Source organism: Ranitomeya imitator, chromosome 3 (genome assembly GCF_032444005.1).
Source record: "Ranitomeya imitator isolate aRanImi1 chromosome 3, aRanImi1.pri, whole genome shotgun sequence".
NCBI classification, from domain to species: Eukaryota; Metazoa; Chordata; class Amphibia; order Anura; family Dendrobatidae; genus Ranitomeya; species Ranitomeya imitator.
This window is the reverse complement of record NC_091284.1, coordinates 188932066-188959342: the sequence shown is the minus strand read 5'-3', so window position 1 is coordinate 188959342 and position 27277 is coordinate 188932066. Positions and strand designations below refer to the sequence as shown.

At 44.3% G+C, this 27277-nt stretch overlaps 1 protein-coding gene across 1 annotated transcript in view; it reads left to right on the top strand.

Annotated features, from left to right (window-relative positions):
• Positions 1–211: 211 nt before the first annotated feature.
• Positions 212–27277, top strand: part of LOC138673106 (tetraspanin-2-like) — a 250933-nt gene continuing 223867 nt past the window's right edge. The window contains exon 1 of the mRNA XM_069761718.1: positions 212–362. Within this exon, the coding sequence (XP_069617819.1) occupies positions 294–362 (69 nt within the window). The 5' untranslated portion in view covers positions 212–293. The remainder of the gene's footprint in view (positions 363–27277) is intronic.

Below are 27277 nucleotides of genomic sequence, written 5' to 3'. Positions count from 1 at the left end.
GTCCGTACGGCTCTCCTCTGCTGCTCGGTGGCTCTCTGTCTCCGTCCAGTCATGCAGTATTCCCCGCCCTTGGGGCGTGGCTGTTCTATCAGCAGATTACTATACGCACACACCAGAGAGGAGACACCGAGTGCGTCCCCCAGGGGGCGGGAGCCAGGTCGGAAAGTGTATTTGTGGGCGCGGTCAGGGCTTCGCTGGGCGGGGCTCCCCTGCCGTGGGGCGGGGCTTCCCTGCCGTGAGACGCCGGAGTTTCGCTGCGGTGACATCTGTTGCTGGTCGGCGCTGCAGCCGGGATGGGGAGACTCAGCGGCTCCGTGCAATGTGTCAAGTACCTGCTGCTCACATTCAACCTCATCTTCCTGGTAAGAGGCGGCGGAGGGTGAGGCTGCGGGTGTGAGGCAGGAGGATGGGGATGAGGGCTCCGGGCAGGTCGCGGCTCCAGCTCATGGACCATGGCTGCTGCCATCACTGATGCCCTGCTGGTCGGTGACATCCTGTAACATGTGGACACCTGTCCTGTGCTTGTGCTGCTGAACAGCCAATTCTATGGGCGCTGTGTGTTCTGGAAGAGACGTTGTTGCTTCATCAACAATCCCTCTAACTATATATGTATATACTATAAGCCAATAATTGGAGCGTGAGCAGCGCCTTCTGCATATAGTGGGGTCCTCTCCTGCCCACAGAGGTGCCCACTCCCAGGGCATGCCCCCTCAGGTCTATAGGTGTGATAATACAGGGCCATTTGTGGTGGCGATCGTGCCCACTATAGCTCATCCACACACAAGTATCGGGCTCAGGTTTCGTGCCAGGATATTTTCACACCTTTAAACTCATTTTTTTTTTGTAAAAGAAAAAGGGAAAGCAAAGCGGATAACCATAAAACTCTCCGTCCAGATCCGTTTAATGTTAAATAAAGGATCCGATCTCTCCGTACAGTAATCCACTAAAAAAAAAAAAGGAAACTGACTGGAACGGAGCTGATCGAACACAAGGAGGCTATTTCTACCAGAAGTTGAGTTCCGCAGGTTGCTGAGCGGTCAGTTCTATTTTGCTTCTGTAACGGAAGGGAAACCCGGAATGTAAACGGACTAATGTGAGCCCAGCCTTACGGTTAATGCCCAGCCTTACGGTTAATGCGCACCGTGTGTGTTCGGTGCAGATTTGTGTAATGTGCAGCATACACACAATATCATCTAAGCAAATGACATTTCCTGGACGATCTGCAGTGTAAAGTGACCCGTGGTGCAGGTAGTAAAATCGGCAGCATGCCAATTCTTTATATTGAGTGAAAAAGTGACAAAATCCACGTGTAAGATTTGTGCTGAGGCAATGATGTGGAATTGCCGTGGATATGCAGGGAAAATCCACATTAAATCCACAATGTGCGCGGAGTCACTGTTTCTGTCGTGCATCAGTTACAAGTGTATAAGTGCCTATTGGAGGCGGACAGCTTGGCGTAGTTTATTTCGTCTTGCTGTTTGCCTCCCATAGGGGTTTATGGCAGAATATGAGGCGTGACAGAGCACACGCTGACTCCATCCGCTCCATTCTAGTCAATGATCCCGTCGGTGCATTAGCCCAAATCCAGTTTTGCGGAGGATTCGAACATAAGCCCAGACTGGGCTACCAGACATGGGAAAGAACACAGTGTGATAGGCCCTACAGGAGAAAGATTGAAAACTCATGTACCTTTAGTAGCTAAAATATTACTACATAGGTGTATGCACAATGTATCAGCCGGGAGTCCACAGGACTGTGGATACATTTTCCATCTCTTCAGCCTCTCGAAGTAATCAAGAATGTTCCAGTCTTGAAACGATGTGTTTACATTTCCAATGTAAGAAAATAGAATTAAAGGTGTTGTCCACTACTTGGACAGTTTGTTCTTGAATCCTACGGGGCCCCATGTAAAATAAAAGCAGCATTTACATCCGTACTGGACCGGCGCCATTCTAGTGATGTTGGTGGTGTGTGTGACGTTTTCCAAATTTCACAATTTTAAACTGTTAGCATTAAAAAGTCTTAGACCTGATAAGGTTGGTGTACTTACTTTGAAAATCCATGTCAATATATATTTAAAAATCATGGTTTTAAGAGGAACGTTTTATAGTTAGAGCTCACCAGCTATATTCTTATTTTAGTAAAAACTAAGTACACCAGCTTGAAGATATGCATTTAATAACCTAATTTCATTGTGAGACCTTTATTTACACAAGTGAGTTTTTATTTACATAAATAACAAACTATAATATAAACATAAACTAGCTGCTGAGCTGTGCAGGGGAAACTTCAAGGAGCCCCTTCCTTTTTCGGGGAGGTCCATCATACAGTGGTAGCATTTCTCTTACGAGATGAGGAATACCCGTTGAATAGAATGCACGAGAAATTTATTTGGAAGGATTGAAATGTTTCCATTCTCAAGAATTAACGCAGTTCGTAAGATGACAGATTTGTGGTCCCAACGACCTGACTAGGGGTGAGGCGTTGTGAACACAAGCCACATGGGTAAAGAAGAACACCGGCAGATGGGGAGAAGGCTAGAAGGACAGCGACAACTGAGGGACGCACAGCGAGAGGACAGCTGAGGTCACAGTGGCTGCTGGGGAGCGGCTGATAAATAGTCATGGCAGGGTTAAAGATGAAAATAGTGTCATCAAGAAGAGATGAGAGCGTTAGGGAGGATGCAAAATAAACATGTCTAAATATAGAATATAGGGTCAATAAAGGAGGGTAGAGAGCAAGAGGGATACAGGACCGACGAGGGAACAGAATGGGGAGAAGGAAATCTCCAGAAGCTTGCATTTTGTCTGGAGACATTATCCACATTATGTCTGAACTTTCTTTTAGACGTATACACTCTGAGAATTCCTCGGCATATACTTTTAGATGTTAGGCTCTGACATATGACAATATATACATGCACTGTATAGTTACTTAGCTAATATTTCTTGATCAACCACCAACTCATCCAACCATGACAAGGTGTACCTTAGTTTTGGATGGTCCCTACCTCTTAATCATTCACCTGTCAATGTGCCCACACAGACCTCATGTAAACAGGGAAAGAGATGGGATCCAGGCTTAGCTCTTATGCCAATCTTTCCCAGAAAGGTTTTAATTATCAGGGTGCTGAGCATGAAAGGGGCGGCACGCCGCCATGCATACTTCTTTATAGGCATGCAATACCATAGGAATCAATGTTTAAGAATGGTGTACTTATATTGTGGAATGTCTTTACCAACAGAAGTGAATTATTAACTATTTGGCTGCCGTCACACTAGCAGTATTTGATCAGTATTTTACATTAGTATTTGTAAGCCAAAACCAGGAGTGGGTGATAAATGCAGAAGTGGTGCATATGTTTCTATTATACTTTCCCTCTATTTGTTCCACTCCTGGTTTTGGCTTACAAATACTGATGTAAAATACTGACCACATACTGCTAGTGTGACGGCAGCCTAAGAAGGAAAAGGAATGCCAGCTCCACAAGGGCTCATTAAAGAAGTCTAAATACGTATATAATGTAGTGCGAGTGCTTTTATATGCTCATCTATCACTGTCTTCCCAATTATCCAGAGCTTCTCCAGTCCGCTTCGTACTCGCACGAGTTACAGAATCATGCACAGGTTTTTGCTTATGTCAGAAGTGGCTTTTACATTGTACGCCTTTGGAGTTTCCATAGACTTGTATTGTAAGGCTGGAGTCATACACAATGTATAAAAAATCGGTCCGTTTTACATGAACGAGAATCACACAAATGTTCTCTGAACAGTGATCCGTATGTCATCCGTGTGCAGTGCGAGGATGCAATTTTCTCGCATCTAAGCATCCGTGTGACATCCGTATGGCAGGATTTTCTCGCCGGCTTGCAAAATGGTGTGTGTGCGTGTGTGTATTTTTAACCCTTTCAGACTAGTAGCTTAATAATGGAGAGGTGTCTTAATGACACCTCTCCATTATTAACCAGGTTTAATGTCACCTTACAATAGCAAGGTGAAATTAACCCCTTATTACCCCATATGCCAATGCTACAGGGCAGTGGGAAGAGAGAGGCTAAGGGCTGGAATAGGCGCATCTTACAGATGTTCCTTTTCTGGGGTGGCTGGGGGCAGATGTTTTTAGTCGGGGGGGGGGGGGCAATAACCATGGCCTCTCTCTAGGCTATTAAGATCGGTCCTCAGTTACTGGCTTTCCCTCTCTGGTGGAGAAAATTGCGCGGGAGCCCTCGCCAATTTTTTCCGCAAATTAATCATTTAATTTAATACCTACAGCTCCAAAATTTGCTGCGATTTCTCTCACGTATAATACGGGCGAGAAAACAACGGATGATAGGAGCTGCCCCATGGATTACCATTGGACCAAGTGCTATGCAATTATTATTATTTTTTTTTTTTAAAGCATATAAGCCATCCCACCATCGACAAGCTGACCGTGATCGGGATGGTCCTACACTGTCTAACGCTGGTTTCACACGTCAGTGGCTCCGGTACGTGAGGTGTCAGTTTCCTCACGTACCGGAGCCACTGACACACGTAGACACATTAAAATCAATGCATCTGTGCAGATGTCATTGATTTTTTGCGGACCGTGTCTCTGTGTGCCAAACACGGAGACATGTCAGTGTTTGTGGGAGCGCACGGATTACACGGACCCATTAAAGTCAATGTGTCCGTGTAAAACACGTACCGCACACGGACGTTGTCCGTGTGCAGTCCGTGTGCCGTGCAGGAGACAGCGCTACATTAAGCGCTGTCCCCCCCACTGGTGCTGAAGCCGCCATTCATATCTTCCCTGCAGCAGCGTTTGCTGTAGAGAAGATATGAATAATTGTGTGTAAAATCAAGATCCAGGTCTCCACCCCCTCCCACCCCCTGTGCGCCACCCCCCCCCCCCGCTGTGATTAAAATACTCACCCGGCTCCATCGCAGCGTCCTGTCCTGGCCACACCTTCTACTGTATGAGCGGTCACGTGGGGCCGCTCATTTACAGTAATGAATATGCGGCTCCACCCCTATGGGAGGTGGAGCCGCATATTCATGATTGTAATCGGCGGCCCCATGTGACCGCTCATACAGTACAAGGTGCGGCCAGGACAGGAAGCAGCGCCAGCCAGCGAGGGAGCTGGGTAAGTTTTTTAATCACAGCGGGGGGGGGGGGGCCGCACAGGGGGTGGGAGGGGGTGGGGACCTGGATCTTGATTTTAAACACAATTATTCATATCTTCTCTACAGCAAACGCTGCTGCAGGGAAGATATGAATGGGGCTTCAGCACCAGATGCAGGGGACAGTGCTAAACTTTAGCGCTTTCTCTGGCACGGTGCGTGTGGTACCCAGCACGGTGCATGTGGTACCCAGTGGGCACACAGGCGGCACACGTGTGTGATTTTACACACAATTATTCATATCTTCTCTACAGCAAACGCTGCTGCAGGGAAGATATGAATGGGGCTTCAGCACCAGATGCAGGGGACAGCGCTAAACTTTAGCGCTTTCTCTGGCACGGTGCGTGTGGTACCCAGCACGGTGCGTGTGGTACCCAGTGGGCACACAGGCGGCACACGTGTGCCGCACGTGTGCCACACTGATGTACCACAGAAACACACCGGCACACAGACACGGATAATTCCGGGACCGATTTTTCCGGTACCGGAATTATCTGGATGTGTGAGACTGGCCTAATATTAAGAACAGAGCCTGAAGAAGAGATACTATGAAAGGTGGAAGTACAGACAGATGGAGTGCATGTTGATAACAATTATGCTAAAAATTTGGAGAACAAGCAAATGTGATTCTATATTGGCTACAAATTTGGAATTTAAAGCATTCCTGCCTTTTATCACAAAACCTACTTTTGGTTCACATTCTAGTCTAATGTGTTGAGAAACGGCTCCAGTTCTGTAGCTCGCCATTAATTATTTTTTGTGGGTGGTTCCATTGTACCAGTATGCTGTCAGTATTATAGGTGCTAGAACTTTTCCCCTCTCAGCATGCATTTCACCTGCCATTTACCAGTAACTTAACTGCCCTGAACCGAAAAGTCACTTCCTTGTTATCCTTGTATACAACAGATAGGAGAGCAGGAACAAACCGGAGCCAGTTTTTGTAATCTGTGTTGGCATCGTTGTTGCTAAAGATGGATTACACTTGACAACAGGCAGTGATGCAAGTTAGATAGAGGGGAGACTCAGAGTGACTGGCACGTTGCAGTGTTATTGGGCGTAACCCAACATAATTTTTTAATAATGTGATTTTCAGATTGTTTATTTCGATCATATCTTATGAGAACAAGTTGTCTGAAGAATTATTTAAAGGTTAATAAAACGAAAGTTAAGGATGTTGGATATAAATGTTGTGGAACAGATCAGAAAAGTATATAATGGACCTTCAGATCCCTGAGGTGGTTATGGAAACTGATTAGAAGCTTATGATGCCTGTGAAATTGTGGCAATTTTTTAATGCATCAATATCTCTTGCATCCATTAAGGGCGTTCTCCCAAGTTCATAAATGAAAAACAAAATGCAGAGTGCATTTAAAAACAAGCAAGTTTGGATTTTATGTCTTCTTAAAAATCCTCCTTGTCTTCAAGAATGGAGGGATCTGTAATTTTTGTAGAGTACAGCTCGCTGCCTAGTCCCAGTGTGACCAGTTATCCAAGAATGGAGAGCGCGGCACGAGCAGGATGGCTGGATCACTTCTATGATCCTGCCTCTGCTAGCATCCTAGGAGTGAACAGAGCTCGGACCAGCGGTGTGATCATGGTCCGAGCTGTCAATTTTCAGTGGCGCACCACCCCTAGCAAAGCAGGAGGCCAGGAGCAGTGAGCTAGTCTCTCCTAAAGATTCCTCCTGAAACAACAATTTTTACATGAGAATAGTTTTCTTCCATTGAGGTACCAATTTTCTTTCCAGTCCGATTCTTGCCATCGCAGTTGATGTATCTTTGTTTCGTAACTAAACATGAAATGCGTTAGTTATGATTTCACACTATTAGAGTTCTGCGCATCATTACATCATCAATATAACAAAACCTTTGAAAACGTGAGAATTGCCGCCTAGTATACCGCCAAACTGCATGCATTTTTTATTTGTTGCATACTGCCTATTCTTCATTCCTTCATTACAAATACTGTTCTTATGTAATATTAATGCTTCTAGTAACAAAGAAGTGTTCATTTGCATCAATACATTTTGTACTTATTGGACTGATGGAAGTGGTGTTAAATTGGTACAGCGGGAAGAAAACCTGTAACTTAAAGTGCATCCATAATTTAGCAGTCTGACCACTTAGCAGCAATCTCTACTTTCAGAATATGAAGAGTCGTAGCTTGGCCGTGGTGCCATGGTTATATCTGGTGGCCCCCATGCCTCTTTATTTGTATACTGATAGTCAGGGGAGTCACTATATGGGGTGCAGAGGTAGAAAGAATACCCAGTTCCATTCTCTGAGTGGGGACCCAAATATAATGATAGATAGCCATATTTTAAAGTCTTCCTCTGCAGAGAAAAATCCATAATTAATGGAAACTGAAAAACAGACACCAAGGACTGTTAAAGGGATTGTCTCATACGGGATATGCCATAAATATATCTGTACATGTGGATTCCAGTGGTCACCTCAGAATGGGGATTCGTTACACGCTTTTAAGAATGGAAAGGTGACCACATAAATGTGCGACTCAATCTATTGCTTTGTGGGAATCTTTGAAACAGTGGGAGACAGTCTGAAGTGTTGGGGTAGTAAGGCAAGTTCGATGAGTTGGGAAAACTTGTGATGAAGACGATGGGAGGAGCAGTTAGGAAGAGGGCAAAGAACAACATCTTGTGAGGATTAGAGGTTATGGGGTGAGGATGTAGAGGGACTTTAGAAAGTTTGAATTTTATTGACTGTTTGTTTTTAGCATTATTTTCGTCAACCAGTGCCTGGCATCTTGGATTGTAAGGCAGCTGTCAAGTGACAGCCACTTCATTCTCCTTGTCAGCAAGGCTATGGAGTCAGCAAGTCAAACCTCCGACTACTCAATTTCCCTGACTCCATGACTCCGACTCCACCGCACTGGTCGTTACTGAGCATGTACGTAAACTGCAGCACAGATTCGTCTCCACTAAAAGCCGAGATTCTTAGATCAGGAACAGAACGGACATTTCATAACTTTCACAAATTCTTATGAAAAAAATATTCAGTACATACAGTACTTCATTCAATTACTGTACCCAATTTATTATATATTTTAGACGGTCCATTCCAACTTCACAGCCCTGCTTGTCAGGACAGCTGTGCCTCGGGATCCTATGCTGATCTAGTAAATCAGAAAGATGTATGTTGACTGACAAATAAGTGTCCTTTTAGTGTTAAGGAATTAGGTGATCCTCTTCTTTTCACCAAGTACTGAATTTCTGTGGAGCTCTTGGCTTATAAATGCATCTACAACTTAGACTAAAAAGACACAATTTGCACATTTACTGTACAATAGGAAAACCCATCTGTCATTTAAGCGAAGGCTTGGTGATTCACTGGCAGGAGCATCTAATGGAAGGTGCAAAGTATTTACAAATGTCTGTCCCAAGCCTCTTTTGGCACCCTAGACAAAGATTCAGAGCATGTCACCTCTGAGCTGGTGCATCTGAAAGGACCGTTTAGCAGACGTGTATTGAGAGCGGTGTTAGTGCTCATCACATTGTCCTTCAGGATGCTGCTGTCCACCATGTCAGCCACTGCACGTATTCCTCAGGCGATCACACATCTCGGGACCTCGTGGTGTTTTTTTTTTTCTAGTAAAATGTTCTTTCGTCTCATACTTTCACGAATGTTCCTGAAGCTGAAAACATGATATCAATATAAAGTTCCAAGAGAAAAGCTTTGCTGCCTCTTTTTCCGGTAGTGATGAAGCAGCACCCCAGTTTAGGGCTTGATCATGTAAATCAGGTGGAACATCCTCTCCATCTGCCTGTAAAAAGGAACATTGCCATTGTCCTGCTGGGAGGACACTACATAGGGTCTCGGTACTCACTGACCAGCATTCATGCAGTTGGACTTCAAAACTGTTGGCTTTTAATGATGTCCTGCTTTAAGGTAGGGCTACATGGCAATATGGGTCACACGACACTTAAAACTTAGCGACGCATTGTAACATTGGGTGTAATGATTTTCTGTGGCGTTGAGTTGTCACCTGCGACATACTGCGATACAGAGTTACAAATGTTTCCCAATGTGTTGGATTTTCGGTTGCTGGTCACAGGGCACTTATGACTCATTTGCCAAAGACTTCAATGCTAGTCGCACGCGACATGTAACTTGATGGCAACTTGGCTGTTTTATCAAAGCTCTAACATAGTCGTGGGACAGCAAGGCTCAGGAGAATTGCACAAATGTATTGGAGACTTTTCAAGGTGCCGTTTAGCTCTGGATTAAGCCACAACTCCAGCTCGTGTTTTTTTTTTATTTTATTTTATTTCTGCACTGGAGTGGTGCCACTAATGTAAGTTCCCTGAGCCTAGTCTTTGTACTCACCAGTTGCTTTCTTCAGCTGTTCCTGGTGCTCCTCTGGTCCTGTGCCGCTATCTTGTGACTGTAACTTCTGACTTACCAGAAGTCAGAGGTAACGTTCACAAGATCTCAGTGTAAGTCTGTGTTTGTTCTTGCTCTTCTAGACTTAAGGTACCGTCACACTAGACGATATCGCTAGCGATCCGTGACGTTGCAGCGTCCTGGCTAGCGATATCGTCCAGTGTGACAGGCAGCAGCGATCAGGCCCCTGCTGTGATATCGCTGGTCGGGGAAGAAAGTCCAGAACTTTATTTCGTCGCTGGATCTCCCGCTGACATCGCTGAATCGGCGTGTGTGACACCGATTCAGCGATGTCTTCGCTGGTAACCAGGGTAAACATCGGGTTACTAGGCGCAGGGCCGCGCTTAGTAACCCGATGTTTACCCTGGTTACCATCGTTAAAGTAAAAAAAACAACCACTACATACTTACCTACCGCTGTCTGTCCCTGGCGCTGTGCTTCTCTGCTCTGGCTGTGAGCACAGCGGCCGGAAAGCAGAGCAGTGACGTCACCGCTCTACTTTCCGGCTGCCCTGCGCTCACAGCCAGAGCAGAGAAGCACAGCGCCGGGGACAGACAGCGGTAGGTAAGTATGTAGTGGTTGTTTTTTTTACTTTAACGATGGTAACCAGGGTAAACATCGGGTTACTAAGCGCGGCCCTGCGCTTAGTAACCCGATGTTTACCCTGGTTACCAGCATCATTGGTCGCTGGAGAGCGGTCTGTGTGACAGCTCTCCAGCGACCAAACAGCGACGCTGCAGCGATCCGGATCGTTGTCGGTATCGCTGCAGCGTCGCTTAGTGTGACGGTACCTTTACGGTACATTGAATAGTGACGCCCAGTCCACGCAGCAAACACTGGAGCGATGCGGCAGGTCACAACCTGCAGAAGATGGCCGTAGCGGCACCGATAACATGAAGACTGCGTCTGGTAAGTATATTTCTAAGGGCAGGGAACTTAAAGTAGTGATACCACTCCGGCAGTATTATAAAAAAACAAAAAACAAAATGCTGGATTGGTGCTTTTAATGCTTTACACTTTTTGGTGATAAACACAGCTGATTCCGTTAAATAAAATACAACCAATTGGGAATCAGTTCTCTCCATTCTTATGAGAATAAAATCTTGTATGACTGTTCGGTCATATCAAAGGCATCTTCAAGTTTTCGTGTGGACCACAGTGCTGAAATAGGAGGGGTCTCACCTGCATCAGCCGACGGTAAAAGGGGACAGAAGAGGATGTAACAGTCCCATTGGTTGTCATTTTTGCTTGTCCAATAGACACCCTTGGAGAGGGCTGGTATGGAACCTGTAAGGTGTGGACCCTCTGCTGAACAGAATTTTTACAGATTTGTTTTTGGTGATGTTAACAGCATTTCTTACGCTTACTATCAGAATTTTGCTGTAGCATAGGGACATTGTATTCCAGATTTACTGCTTTTGCCATTTCTTACTATAGTTCTTAGGGACGCCTTAATAATAGAGCTTGAGTTTAATGCGATGTGCGCATTACAAATGAAACCTTGCAATGTAACCTGAACCGTTACAGTTTGCTTAACCATTACTTCCCATTCATGGCGTACCTTATATAGATAGTGAGAGGAAGCCGTATGAGAGGGCGCTGTGCAGAATAGAATTAATGAACATTAGGAAATAGGTGGAAGGTTTCTACCTACCACATCCTTGCATGTGCAGTTTCGCAATATAATATCAAGTGAGTGCTAATTGTATACAGGGAAAATAACACAGCTAGCATTAACTTAACACTTTAAAACTACTTAGAACAAAGTTTTCTTTCCTTTTTTATCGCATTCCAGGGTCTATAACTTCCATCTATTTAGCTATATAGAGACTTTTTTTTTCAATGGCACCATTTTGGGGTACATATAACTTACTAATTAATATGCAATAATTGCTTCGGTGAACAATGTGAAAAAAAAAAAACTACAATTCTTCCATAGGTTTGATATTAGGTTGCAGATTTCCTGGGTTATTAAGTAATGTAGATTACTCAACAATCGTAAAAATTACATTTTATTTTTAAGATTAGAGAACTTCCAAGACTATAGCCAAAAGTAAAAATTAATGTAAATATATGACTGGTAGGGCTTGAGCAGATGGCTGTATTTTCTGTCCAGGTGCGTTCTGACAGAACATCGGATAGCACTTGGACCAATGTTTTTCTCTAGGGCTCTGCAAATATCCTCAGATTTTTACCTCGGACAGAGCTGGTCAGAGGAAAAAGGTAAAAGTCGCAGCATGCACAATTTGTATCTGATATTCATGGATTGATAGAATGGAGAAGATGGAGATTTGTTTTTTTGTATACCCATCTTCTCATCATCCAGGAAAATCAAATCACACATCAGAGTTTGATCAGAATATCTACTATATAATTGTCTAAGGGTCACTTCCGTCTGTCTGTCTGTCTGTCACAGATATTCATTGGTCGCGGCCTCTGTCATGGAAATCAAAGTCGCTGATTGGTCGCGGCAAAACAGCCACGACCAATCAGCGACGGACACAGTCCGGAAGAAAATGGCCGCTCCTTACTCCCTGCAGTCAGTGCCCAGCGCCTGCATACTTTCCTCTAGTCACCGCTCACACAGGGTAACACAGTAACAGTAGACACAGTAACAGACCGCGTTATGCCGCGGGTAACACACTCCGTTACCGCTGCTACAACCCTGTGTGTCCCCAACTTTTTACTATTGATGCTGCCTATGCGGCATCAATAGTAAAAAAATGTAATGTTAAAAATAATAAAAAAAAAACAAACCTGCTTTACTCACCCTCCGTTGTCCGACGATCCGCTCGCGCCTGTCGCCATCTTCTGTTCCTGGCAATGCATTGCCAAATTACCCAGAAGACTTAGCGGTCTTGCTAAGTCATCTGGGTAATTTTGCAATGCATCTTGGGAACAGAAGATGGCGGCAGACGCGCGCCTATCGCCGGAGCTTTGGTGGATCCCAGGGGGTGAGTATATAACTATTTTTTATTTAAATTATTTTTTTAACAGGGATATGGTGCCCACACTGCTGTATACTACGTGGGCTGTGTTAGATACCGCGTGGCTGCTATATACTACATAGGCAGTGTTATATACTATGTGGGCTGTGCTATATATTGTGTGGGCTGTGCTATATATTACGTGGCCACTGTTACATACTGCATTGGCAGTGTTATATACTACGTGACTGGGCAATATACTACGTGGCTGGGCAATATACTACGTGGCTCTGTGCTGTATACTACGTGACTGGGCAATATACTACGTGGCTCTGTGCTGTATACTACGTGGCTCTGTGCTGTATACTACGTGACTGTGCTGTATACTACGTGACTGGGCAATATACTACGTGACTGGGCAATATACTACGTGACTGGGCAATATACTACGTGGCTGGGCAATATACTACGTGACTGGGCAATATACTACGTGGGCTGTGCAATATACTACGTGGACATGCATATTCTAGAATAGCCGATGTGTTAGAATCGGGCCACCATCTAGTGATTAGTATAATTGGCCTAATTCTCTCGGATGAGAGAAAATACGGTGGTGTGACTGGAGCCTTGGCTTGTATTTTAACTGGAGCTGCAGAGATCATAAAATGGACCCCCACCCAAGGTTGCTTCCCTCCAGTGCTACGCCACTCACATAACTCAGACACAGTACTCTCTTAAAGAGGTTGTCCACTACAATGTGCAGTGGGCAGATCAGTGTAAATCTTGGAAATAAGTCTTTCTTCAATACCTTGCCTATGTCTGTGAACAGCGCTGTTGCTGGCTTCTCTACCCCATCACGTGACACCCCCTCCCCCCCAGGTGCAGCTGCCTCTGATGTCCGATGATGTCACCTCAACTTTCAGAACTGGAAGCTGACCCGGAATCACCGAGGCAGACCCAGTCTCTCTGAGTAACTGGGCTGTGGGAGGAGCTTCACCACATGTCATGGCACATCATCTCACGGGCTTGCTGCACTCTGTTAATGAAAGCAGTGCAGGAGAGATCGCGTGTGTTCACTTCACTGACATTAGCTCGAGTGCCGTGGGAAAGTTCTCGCACTGACGTCAGTGAGGTGAACGGAGTTCATTGTCTATAAACTCCACTCAACTTTCTCACATCACTGCAAGGCACTGAGGTGCGCTAGAATGCGCAGCTCAGTGTCTCAGCTGGCTGCAGGCTGAATGCTGGCATCATGCAAACGTTTATCATGCCATCTAGATGCAGCAGAGCTAGATTCATCAAGGGACAAATGGATTATCTGCTTGTCGGAGAGGTAAGGAATATAGTTGTGTTTTTTGTTTTTTTAATCTTTTACAGGGGACATGGGCATCGCAGGATTATCTTCATGTCAGACAGGTGAGGGATATCGTTGTTTATTATTTAATTTTTTTTCCAGGGGACATGGGCTTCAGTGGATTAGGCATCAAGGTGAGTATAATTTTGCTTTTTTAATTTAAAAAAAGTCTGTGTCTTTATTTCAATTAAAATACTTTTTTTCAGGGTTTTTTTTGTTTACAATATTGCTATGTGGTTAGTAATGGAGGCAACTTATAGATGCCTCTTTATTACTAACACCTGGGCTTGATCTCAGCTGCCAATAATCAACTATTACCGCACTTGCCAACGCGCCAGGGGAAGTGGAAGAAGCGAGGATAAGCACCAAAATTGAACTTTTTGGGTGCGGTTGAGAGCTGATGTTTTTACTCTGTTAGAGGCCCAATATCAAGGGCCCATTTCTAGCCTGTTAATATCAGCCCACAGTTGTCTGCCTAGCCTTTCCTGGGAATTAATCATAGGGGGACCCTATGTCATTTTTTAGGGGCTCTCCTATTTTAATAAGCAGTAAAGGCTAAGTATACAGCTATGAGCTAATATTAATAGCCTGGGAAGCTCCATGGGTATTACCCCCTTTCCAGGTTATAAACATCAGCCCCCCAGTTGTCCGCTTTCCCTCTGCTGGTTAAGAAAATTTGGGGGGAATTGTTCACCATTTTTTTCAGAAATGCATTTATTTATTACTAAAATACATGTAAAGTAAGCTACACACGCAAAGCATTATATATGTATCGAAGGTTAGTTAATTTGAAAACTATCTTTAAGTAATTCTCTATGTAAAAGCTAATGTTAAAAGCACATTGCATACAGATGACATTCACATGTCATACGTATGCTAGATGATAAAAATCGCATTGTGCGCACATGAAAATCGCATGACGCTCATCCTACTTTTCTGGAACAACATTGGTCCAAATTTTTAAACGCTAGTGTGACTCCATCCTGAGACTCCACCACTGCCACTAGTGTGTATTACAGTTAGGTCCATATATATTTGGACAGAGGCAACATTTTTCTAATTTTGGTTATAGACATTACCACAATGAATTTTAAACAAAACAATTCAGATGCAGTTGAAGTTCAGACTTTCAGCTTTCATTTGAGGGTATCCACATTAAAATTGGATGAAGGGTTTAGGAGTTTCAGCTCCTTAACATGTGCCACCCTGTTTTTAAAGGGACCAAAAGTAATTGGACAATTGATTCCAAGGCTATTTCATGGACAGGTGTGGGCAATCCCTTCGTTATGTCATTCTCAATTAAGCAGATAAAAGGCCTGGAGTTGATTTGAGGTGTGGTGCATGCATTTGGAAGGTTTTGCTGTGAAGCAAACATGTGGTCAAAGGAGCTCTCCATGCAGGTGAAACAAGCCATCCTTAAGCTGCGAAAACAGAAAAAACCCATCAGAGAAATTGCTGCAATATTAGGAGTGGCAAAATCTACAGTTTGGTACATTCTGAGAAAGAAAGAAAGCTCTGGTGAACTCATCAATGCAAAAAGACCTGGGCGCCCACAGAAGACAACAGTGGTGGATGATCGCAGAATAATCTCCATGGTGAAGAGAAATACCTTCACAACAGCCAACCAAGTGAACAACACTCTCCAGGAGGTCGGCGTATCAATATCCAAATCTTCCATAAAGAGAAGACTGCATGAAAGTAAATACAGAGGGTTCACTGCAGGGTGCAAGCAATTCGTAAGCATCAAGAATAAGAAGGCTAGACTGGACTTTGCTCAAAAAACATCTAAAAAAGCCAGCACAGTTCTGGAAGAACATTCTTTGGACAGATGAAACCAACATCAACCTCTACCAGAATGATGGAAAGAGAAAAGTATGGCGAAGGCGTGGTACAGCTCATGATCCAAAGCATACCACATCATCTGTAAAACACGGTGGAGGCAGTGTGATGGCTTGGGCATGCATGGCTGCCAGTGGCACTGGGTCACTTGTGTTTATTGATGATGTGACACAGGACAGAAGCAGCCGAATGAATTTTGAGGTATTCAGAGACATACTGTGTGTTCAGATCCAGCAAAATGCAGCCAAACTGATTGGTCGTCATTTCATACTACAGATGGACAATGACCCAAAACATAAAGCCAAAGCAACCCAGGAGTTTATTAAAGCAAAGAAGTGGAATATTCTTGAATGGCCAAGTCAGTCACCTGATCTCAACCCAATTGAGCATGCATTTCACTTGTTAAAGACTAAACTTCAGACAGAAAGGCCCACGAACAAACAGCAACCGAAAACCACCGCAGTGAAGGCCTGGCAGAGCATCAAAAAGGAGGAAACACAGCATCTGGTGATGTCCATGAGTTCAACACTTCAGGCAGTTATTGCCAAAAAAGGGTTTTCAATCCAAGTACTAAAAATGAACATTTTATTTAAAATTATTGAATCTGTCCAATTACTTTTGGTCCCTTTAAAAACAGGGTGGCACATGTTAAGGAGCTGAAACTCCTAAACCCTTCATCCAATTTTAATGTGGATACCCTCAAATGAAAGCTGAAAGTTGAACTTCAACTGCATCTGAATTGTTTTGTTTAAAATTCATTGTGGTAATGTCTATAACCAAAATTAGAAAAATGTTGTCTCTGTCCAAATATATATGGACCTAACTGTATCATTTGCAGCACTGACACCACATTGACGGTGCCGCAGCCAATCAGTGGGCTCAGCAACTTTTGCCAGGCTTGCAGTACAAGTTTCTCCGAGCCACTGAACTCACAAATAGTCTGTAGCGCAGTTGATATGACATCAGGACAATAATGGCAGAAACTCGGTACTGGAACCAACGAGGGTGAGTAAGGACAAAGGTTTTTATTTAAAAAAAAAAATACTATGCCTCAGGGCATGGGTATTCTGAAAACAGAAGACCACTTTTAACATTCCCTGATTTTATTTTGTTTTATTACTTTTTATTTGTGGCGCTGTATGCACAGATTTTATGCTGCTAAGCATGTATTTTAGTTGAAACAACAATCTAATTTTCCTTGTGAAATTGATTTGTGAAATCTTATTTATTGGCTGTTACACATGTTTGGAAAGCTGCACTGTAAATAAGAATGTTCTATTCTACCCGATTTAGGTGGCAGTTGCTCAGGTGAACGTCTCATTTGGCCATATTTGCCTGATTGTTGCCCACATCTCTGCCACCTTATTTTGTTGCATTGAATGCCCAAATCCAAGACTATTGATCGTTTTCTGAGCACTCTTGCCAAACTGTCCAGAACCTCTCCTTCCCTAATGTGTATTATTTTCAGGCGTGGATTGCCTTTGAGGACATGTACAATATGATATAGTGGTAATTGCTTGATATTGATGGTGATATATCAGTGTATGCAGTCAGTTTCAAGGCTGGTTTACACAGAACTCTTTCTCAAACCACAGTTGACCTCACCCAATAGCCTTTGATAAGCCTCAATTACATTTACCAACATTACGGCAAATAATCTTTCGGTATCTCAATTGAGAATAACAATAAATAATATTTTTTCAGAATTTTTTTTCTCCCTTTACACAACATGACAATTATTGCTATAGAAACAAATTGTTATAAGAGCTTTATGGGAGTTATGAATTATTGTGAGTGAATTTCCCACAGTGTAGTATTGAGACAGCTTATCATCAGAATCATTATTTTATCTTGACTTAAAACTTAGGATTTGTATAACTTTTAGATTATACATTTATTTGTACTTTTGTAAACCAAGTACCGTAAGTGTTAAAGATTATTTGGATAGCATAATTGAATGCAGAATTATAATCTGAAACTAGCTCTATACATTTAGGACCACATTTATTTAAACTGGCATCTTCTATAAGTAGATCTTAAACCTCTTGCTGGATGAATACATTCTAAAAAAGCCTCAAATTGTATTTATTCCTGCCTGTTCTTAAAGGGAATCTGTTAGCCCAAACTTGTAGAATAAACTAACCCCCATAGCCTTGATATAATTTATTTTTCAGACTATAAGACGCGCCGGACCATAAAACGCTCCAAATTTTAGGGGGGAAAATAGGAAAAAAAAAGTATTTTTTTTAAAATTAGATGGGAGTCTATCTTATAGTCCAAATTTAAGATATCTTACCTGGGGGCCGACGGCACTGCAGGTGCATGGCCCCTTCCTCACAAAGGCGGTGGCAGAAGAGGGGCAATGCTACAAACCCTGAGTGGGAAGAAGGGCTATCCCAGTGGTACAATGCTATGGGCCCAGTGTTGGCAGTGAGGCAGAGCAGATTGCGCTGTGTGGAGCAGGGTCACTTCCTCAGGAAGCCGGCAGCAGAAGTGTGGCGATGCTGTCGGCCTGGTGAGCAGAGCGGAGTGCGTCATTGGTTTCCTGTCTCCCATTTTCCTGAAGACATGGGCCACTGGAGGCGGCATGTGCGCAGATTGAGATCTCGGCCCAACCGAGATCTCAATCTGAGCATGTGCTGCAATGGCTGCCTTCAGCAGCATGCGTGCAGATTGAGATCTCTGCTGCGCCAAGATCCAAATCTGTGCAACCGCCGCCTTTAGCAGCACACAGCCTCAGAAAAATGGCCACCACCAGGCTGCCATCAGGCCTTCAGCATCGCCACACTTCTGCCTCTGCCGGCTTCCTGAGGAAGAGAACCTGCTCCACCATCGCTGCAACCCTCCGGTAAGCCTGCATTCAGGTTATAAGATTAACCCATTTTCCTCCCAAATCTTGGGGGGAAAAAAGTGTCTTATAGTCTCAAAAATACGGTAGTTCCTAGGAGAGATAAAAAATTGCACCTTTGGCCTACGTTCCCATGATAAGTACTTCATGCGTTTTGATGTTGCAGATTTTATTCCACATTTATGCACCAATTAGCTAAATTAAATTGGTTGGCCGCCACTTTAACTTTGTTGACCTATCCTATGGATAGGTCATCAATGTCTGTTTGGTGGGGGTGTGACACCCGCCCCCCCACCTATGAGATGTTCTCAGTGTCGGTGGCAGCCGGAACTGCTCAGATATGGACCTACACAGCGCAGCTCCATCTACCGTAAAGTGGCGCAGCCGGGTATTTCACATCCACCTTCTATTCATTTGGGTTATGGATCAGACATATTAGCAATCAAAAAGTTTAACATGTTAAATAGCTTACAAAGGTCTTTTAAGACCTCGTTAAAACAGAAAAAAATAATGTCCAATATATAAAAATAATCTCTACAGAAAGGAAAACACAGAAAGGGAAAGTGGTCTTGTCCTCAACTAGATATTGAACAGACAATAATTATTTTTCCTCTTCACTGATTTGGATTCAGGATTTTTTTTAAATTCTGTTCACTGCGTGGTAAAAGGGATACCTTTCTTCGGATCAGTATGATTATATTATATCATTTTTTTCTTATGTTTTGCCACACAATAAAAATAATTTTATGAAAAAAAAAAAAAAAGTTTTTGCATCGCTATATTTTGAGAGCTATAGCTTTTTTTTTTTTTTGAATTTTCCATTTATGGAACTTTATAGCAGCTTTTTTTTTTGCTGGACAAGATGAACATATAGGCCACCGTACTTGGGTGACCCCACCGCCATCATCAGCTATCATGTAACGCCAACACTCGCTGATGATTGCGCTGGTGCTGGGAGTGAGCCCACAGGATCATCACGCCGTACATGTACAGCGGTTTGTGGGAGCACACCTCCTGTGGCACTGTACATGTACTGGGAATGTCATAAAGGCGTTAAACCAAGATGTTCAATTACATCATGGTGTTAACACAGATTACGGAACTTGCCCAGGTGATAATTGCATCACCTTCACAGACAATAATTCCATCACCTGTGAAATACAGGAAATCCTGAAAACATGACCTGTTAGTGGCTCTTGAGGACTGGAGTTGAGGAACACTGGACTAAAGCCCCCATCACACATAGCGAGATCGCTAGCGAGATCGCTGCTGAGTCACAAGTTTTGTGACGCAACAGCGACCTCATTAGCGATCTCGCTATGTGTGACACGTAGCAGAGACCAGGCCCCTGCTGTGAGATCGCTGGTCGTGTCGGAATGGCCTGGACCGTTTTTTGATCGTTGAGGTCCCGCTGGGTAGCACACATCGCTGTGTTTGACACCTTACCAACGACCTCGTTGACAGGACGTCCCATTGAATCGTCATGAAATAGCATCGTTCTACAGGTCGCTACAGGTCGCCGCATCGCTGCTGCGTCGTTGGGGAGATCGCACTGTGTGACATCTCACCAGCGACCACATAGCGACGCAGCAACGATCCCTGACAGGTCGTATCGTTGTCGGGATCGCTTAAGCGTCGCTATGTGTGACGGGGCCTTAAGGCCTCCTTCACAAGTCTGTGTTTTTAGTATGTGTAGTATCCATTTTTTTTCATGGATACCACAGATACCCATTCTCACCTATGCACATGTTCGTGTTTTTACAAGGACTGTGTGTCTGTACAAAACACACAGTGACTTGTTCGTTTTTTTTTCTGGCAGCAAGGTTGACAAGGGCTAATACAGGTCTATGGGTCTGTGAAAAACACGTATAGCACACAAATGGCAAGAATGTGCTGTACGTGTGCTATCTGTGTTTAACATTGCAAAGTATAAAAGAAACATTTTGGAATTTCTTTCTCCATACTGAAAAAACACGGATGACAAACTGTTTTTACAGTGATGGAAACACTGACACTGTTTTTCCACATAACCTGTTTTATTCAGACGAGTGAAGAAAGACTAATAGATTGTCTGTCAGGTTCTTGCTGACATGCAATAATGCTTTGGTATCCTGAATATACGAAAGCATTGTATCATTGATCAGAAGATCACTTTTTGACAGCCTTAATGGAACTAAATAAATAGGTAAACAAATGTTATTAAACATTATTCAAGATGTGCACAGTGAAAAAATAATTCTTTATTTTCTACGAAATTTGGTCTTTTTTTGTCAGTGTTAGAAAACACAGCATTATTTGAACTACTTGATAAAAAAAATTCAAAAGACAACAGAAATATTCCCTTCATCCAAAAATAGTACAGTTAGTCTATAGTTTAAATCTACCTCAAAATAGTTTTATCAAAAAATATTATTTATCCTGCAAAAAAAAAAATGCCGTTAAATGGTTGCAATGGAAGAAAAATAAAGTTTTGGCTCTTGCAGTGCTGCAAAAAAGAAGGCATGCATAAGTTACATGTTTTTATACACATGAACAGCACAAGTTTTAAACAAAAAAAATGGTGACAGTGCTGTTATTTATTTATTTTTTCTCTTACCACACAGAAATAAAATCTAACCATTAAAGAGGTATTCTAAAGTTCTCAAATTGCTTGAATTAGTTAGACAGCACGGAAATACTCAAATTCGCATTTGACTTGCTTGTTCTATCTGCTGTTATTCTTCCACCAGGAGAGCTTTTATCTTTCATAGTGTACAGTTGGTTTTCGTGCAATAGTTACATTGCAGGGCAAGGTTTAACTTTTAACCTACCAGCCACCTCTCTAGCCCATTGATTTCTATACATCTGCACACCTTCTTCCCCCTCCCTATCAGCTCCTGACAAGCTGCTGTTATAAATCTTGCAAATCACCAGGCCGCAGCTTTCAGTGCAGGCCTCCTAATCATAGCTCACTCTCCCTGCACTGAGCCATTTTCGCAAAGGTGTCATGTCCCCTTTGAAGACCTGGAGTTAGGGCACAGTGAGTTATGAATCACAGGTCCTATTTAGATATGGTGTGATTTGTGTCCTATTTTAAATAGATTTCATTTCCATCAGTGCTGAAAGGGTTAAGGACTCTTTCAATACTGGCTGGGAACATACAGGTGGTTGCTCTCAGCTGCAACATCATTTCATCTTCATATATATATATATATATATATATATATATATATATATATATACATATATATATACTACCGTAGCTCTGGGCGTTTCTTCCTTGCCGATGAAAGAATCTTCTTCCTGGAAAATGTTGAGCTGTGTAGTTGGAGTTTATAGTAGTTATTGGAGAGTTTGGTGTGCAGTAGGTTCGTGAGAGTTTATCCACCTGTCCTTATTCCTATTTGGTTTGCTAATTCCTTTCTTCCCTACCTTCCACACTATTTTTGACTAGTGTTTTCTATGATAGTTTTTTACAGTTACCCCGTCTGTCTGTGTTTTGTTTCCCTTAGGTTTTTGTCCTATGCCTCATAGGACAAACCATTTATAGCTGAATTTGTTATAGCAGAACTTGTACTGAGCTTTATAGTTCTACTACTATAACTGTGAGCAGAGCTGTTACTCGAGCAGCAGAACCAGGAACTAGAGAGACTGCATAGCTTCACGTTACTCAATAGACAACTTGAGAATACCCCTTTAAGTTATATGTATCACAATGCCAAAATAGAGGAAGATAATTAGCTTTGCTTATTTCATATAAATAATGGTTCATCACTATATAAATTAAAATATTTACGACTTTCAAATATAAAATATTTCAATTTCTCGCCATTTTCAAGACACAGTCTGTTGTCAGCCAATTAGAAACAGTCTACTTTACATTCAAAGAATGCAAAACACATTGACCCTGATTCATCAAGACTGGCGTTTTTGAGGGGGCATGCTGGTGTCAGATGCTGCATTCATTGCACTTCATGCTGTGCTCAGTGGCGCCTTGCCACAAACCTTTCTTCAGTCTACGACTTGAAAAAGAATTCTGGCATAAGGTAGACTACAGCTTGTCATAAATTAGGCAAGCTCTGGTGTCATGCCCCATTAATGCCCCTGTATTGCTCCAGCTCTTTCCATTTTAGCAGCGATGGGCAAAACTGGTATGATAAAGGTAAAAGATGCAATATTTTTGAGCAACCTCATGTTGTGCAAAAAATGTTGTGACTTACAAACTGCTTTATTCTAGATTTTTTGTAAAAACACTTGGGGCCATTGACGCTGATTCATCATTGCTTTTCAACCTTTTCTGCATGAATACTTCTCAATTATTGACTTTGATTTGTAACAAATTCATCAAAGGCTGTCTCTTATGGTTTAGTTATTTTTAATTTTAACTTTTACTTCAATGTGGCTTTTCCAGATGATGTAGGCTGAGTCATGAAATGCGACTTAAAAAAAGTCATAAAATTTGGTGAAACCCTATTCTAGTCCTACCTTCAGAGTGATTTCGTAAGTCGCATGTGTGATTTTAATGAATTTGCCAAAAAAACATTAGTGAAAAAACATACAGTACAGACCAAAAGTTTGGACACACTGTTAGAGGTCGAGTTCCCGCTTCTGCACAGGGGGAATCTCGAGCCATCTCCACTGCGGTCTCCCATTCTGTTCCAGCCGCAGTGGAGTCTGCTCAGCAAAGACGTCAGTCCCAGCGTCTTGCTCAATCTCACTCTGTTCTAAGAGTTACTGCTGTTTCTCCAGCTTCTGCCATTAAAGCCAGTACTGGTCAGCAGCAAGCGGACTTCTCTGGGACTAAGTCCTTGTCTGCACATACTGAGCATGCCCAGGGCAAGATCTCCTGTTGGAGATCGAGGGTCAGGTGCTCAGGCTCTGCGGCACATCCCATTGGTCCTCTTGGCAGGTCTTGGAAGGGCAAAAGTTCTGTAGCCACTTCCTGTGCTGCAACTATATAAACTGCGCATGACCGCACGGCCATGCACTAGTATTGTCTCATAATTATATATGTGTGTGTGTAGATGGAAGTATGTTGATGGATGAAAGCTCCTAAATATCCCTCCCTAGAGTTGTTGTCTGCTCGCGGATGTTGGTAGCTATCTAGCGCCCGACTAACCATCTGCACAATACACACATTACAGCGTCCTCTTGCTGTGTTCGCCTGTACGGCGCCATGCGCTTGCCTAGCGCTTTCCATACACAAGCCTGTGTGGTTGGTGGCGTCCGTCAGTGCGGCATTGCTCGCACTCCTGTGCATTTATTTATTTCTAATTAGTTTCCTTACACACCCAGTTGCGGTGTAGTGCCAGCAAGGGTCTAATCGGACTTCAATCCCAGTTGGGGTTAAGTACGTTGACTGCTTGCTCGCGCTTTAGGTGCGGTACCGCGGTCCTGTGACGCAACAGGATTGCTTCCTTCACGCTGGGTGAGGTTGAACCCACGTGTGTTTACTTTAGTGTACCGCCATATAGTCTGCAATTTACTAGCAGCGGGTTTTCACCTGCACGGTGGACCTCGGACTGCGAACGCATCTATATCATCTGTCTGGGTGCGTTCCGCCAGTCCTAACATAATACTAGCGCCAAGGTCTGGCTAGTAAATGGCGGACGATCAGCGTTTACAGCGGTACATCCAGCAGCTGGAGGGAAGGTTGGCGGCTCTAGAGCGTTCAACTTCAGCTGTGGATGTTACTGCTGTCGCTGTTCAGGCTGCAAGTGTGGCTGCAGCTACCTTGTCCACTGCTGCCCCTGTACCGACGCTATCTCGCCTCCCGCTACCAGAGAAATTTTCTGGTGACAGTCCTGTAGGGGTTTCGTGAGTCAGTGCTCAATACATCTCAAGCTTCTGGCCTCTCGTTTCCCTACAGAGCGGGCTAAGGTGGGCTTTATCATTTCCTTATTGTCGGACAGGGCATTGCAGTGGGCTACACCGCTGTGGGAGCGTGACGATCTTGTGGTGCAGAGTGCTCCGTTATTCCTGAGCACTCTGAAACAGGTCTTTTTAGGACCTCCTGTCACCCATGATACGGCGCTCCAACTGTTGGCATTGACTCAGGGCTCGTCCTTGGTCAGCCTTTTTGCCGTCCACTTCCGCACTCTAGCATCTGAGCTGGAGTGGTCGGATAAAGCCTTTATCCCTATATTTTGGAGGGGGCTGGCTGACCACGTTAAGGACGCCCTGGCCACTAGGGAGATTCCCGCCACACTGGAGGAATTAATAACTATATCTACTCGTATTGACCTCCGTTTTCACGAGCGGAGGTTAGAGCGAGCCCAGTGTAGGCAGAGGTTTCGGCTGGCTCCCACCTTCGCCAAACCTTTAGAATTTCCAGTCCAGGCTCCTGAGCCCCATGAACCTAAGGTGGTATCACGAGCGGGATCTAAGTCCCGGACCGCCCGTGCACTCCAGGTTTGCCATGTATGCCAACAGTCAGGACATCTTGCCACCAGATGTCATCAGCGGTCGAGGAAACGTCAGCGTCTAGTGGTAGTAGGTGGAGGTGCACTAGACACTGCGACGTTTGCCTCCAAATTGTCTTTCAAGGGGACAATTACTTTTGGCTCATCCTCCCACTCGGTAGAGCTCTGCGTGGATTCTGGGGCGGAGGGCAATTTTATGTCTTCTGCCTTCGCCCAACGTCACGCAATACCCCTGGTTATGCTATCTCAACCAGTAACGGTACGAGTGGTGAATGGGTCGACACTCCCCGCACAGATAACACATCAGACCATCCCTTTTACTCTGTCCATGTCACCATCCCATCAGGAGATTATATCTCTGCTCATTCCTGAGGGGATTGATGAGATCCTGTTGGGGATACCTTGGTTACGGTACCACTCTCCTCACATCGAGTGGTCCTCTGGCAGAATTCTGGGATGGGGTGAATCATGTGGGGGTAGGTGTCACCGAGAGTGCGTTCAGGTTGCTACTACAGAGGTACCCGCAGATCTATCCTCTCTCCTCAAGCAATATTGGTCTTATGCAGACGTGTTCTCCAAAAAGGCGGCGGAGACCCTTCCGCCCCATCGCCCCTATGACTGTCCTATCGATCTCTTGCCTGGTGCGGAGCCTCCCCGGGGTCGAGTTTATCCATTATCTCTCCCGGAGACGGAGGCCATGTCTCAGTACATTCAAGAGAATCTGGCAAGAGGGTTCATCAGGAAGTCAGTGTCACCTGCTGGGGCAGGGTTCTTTTTCGTGCAGAAGAAGAATGGGGAACTACGTCCATGCATAGACTACAGGGGTCTTAACGCTATCACGGTTAAGAACAAGTATCCTTTGCCCCTGATATCCGAGCTCTTCGATAGGCTTCGGGGAGCTAGAGTGTTTACTAAATTAGATCTGCGGGGTGCTTATAACCTGATTCGCATCCGTGAGGGGGACGAATGGAAAACGGCGTTTAACACCAGAGATGGGCACTATGAGTATCTGGTGATGCCCTTCGGGCTCTGTAATGCTCCAGCCGTTTTCCAAGACTTTGTCAACGACATCTTCCGGGATATGCTTTCCACCTCAGTTGTAGTCTATCTGGATGATATTCTCATCTTTTCTCCAGATATGGACTCCCACCGGAGAGATGTTGGCAGAGTCTTCGACCTCCTACGGGCAAACTCTCTTTATGCTAAGTTGGAGAAGTGTATGTTTGAGCAGGAGTCTTTACCGTTCCTGGGCTATATCATCTCCGCCCAGGGATTGGCTATGGATCCTGCCAAACTACAGGCTGTGATGGACTGGCAAGAGCCCCATTCTCTTAAAGCGGTGCAGCGCTTTATGGGGTTCATTAACTATTACCACCAGTTCATTCCCCACTTCTCAACTCTGGTAGCTCCCTTGGTAGCCCTCACCAAGAAGGGAGCAAATCCCAAATTGTGGTCGGAAGAGGTCTCCAAGGCCTTCACTTCTATTAAGTCCCACTTTGGTAGCGCTCCCATCTTACGTCGCCCCGATGTTGATAAGCCATTCCTAATGGAGGTGGATGCCTCATCCGTTGGTGCTGGAGCAGTCCTCTATCAAAAGGATGCTCAAGGTCGGAAGCATCCATGCTTCTTTTTCTCAAAGACCTTTACGTCAGCGGAGAGAAATTACTCCATCGGGGATAGGGAGTTGCTAGGGATGAAGTTGGCCTTTTCGGAGTGGAGACACCTTCTGGAGGGTGCACGGTTTCCTTTCCAGGTCTTCACGGACCACAAAAATTTGGTGTATTTACACACAGCCCGGCGGCTGAATTCTCGTCAGGCCAGATGGTCCTTATTTTTCTCCCGGTTCCATTTTACTCTGCATTATCTCGCCGGGGAGAAGAATATTCGTGCCGACGCTCTCTCTCGCTCCCTTATGTCAACTGAGGAGGAGGAAGAGGAGCCTCGGCTTATTGTCCCTGCTGAGAGCCTGAGAACCGTAGCGCTGGTTTCACTGGAGTCTGTGCCTCCGGGCAAGACTTTTGTGCCCATTAATTTGCGACCAGAGGTTCTCTCTTGGGTTCATTCGTCCAGGGTGGGTGGACACTTTGGGACAAAAAGGACATCTGAGCTACTGGCGAGGACGTACTGGTGGCCGCATATGGTCCGGGATGTCAGGGATTATGTTCTGGCGTGTGTCTCCTGCGCCAAAAATAAATCTCCGCGTCAAAGGCCAGCTGGGTTGCTCTATCCCTTGCCAGTGGCAGATAGGCCCTGGGAGATGGTCGGGATGGACTTTGTCGTGGGTTTACCCAAATCTCGCGGCTGTACCATTATTTGGGTCATCACCGATCATTTCTCAAAAAT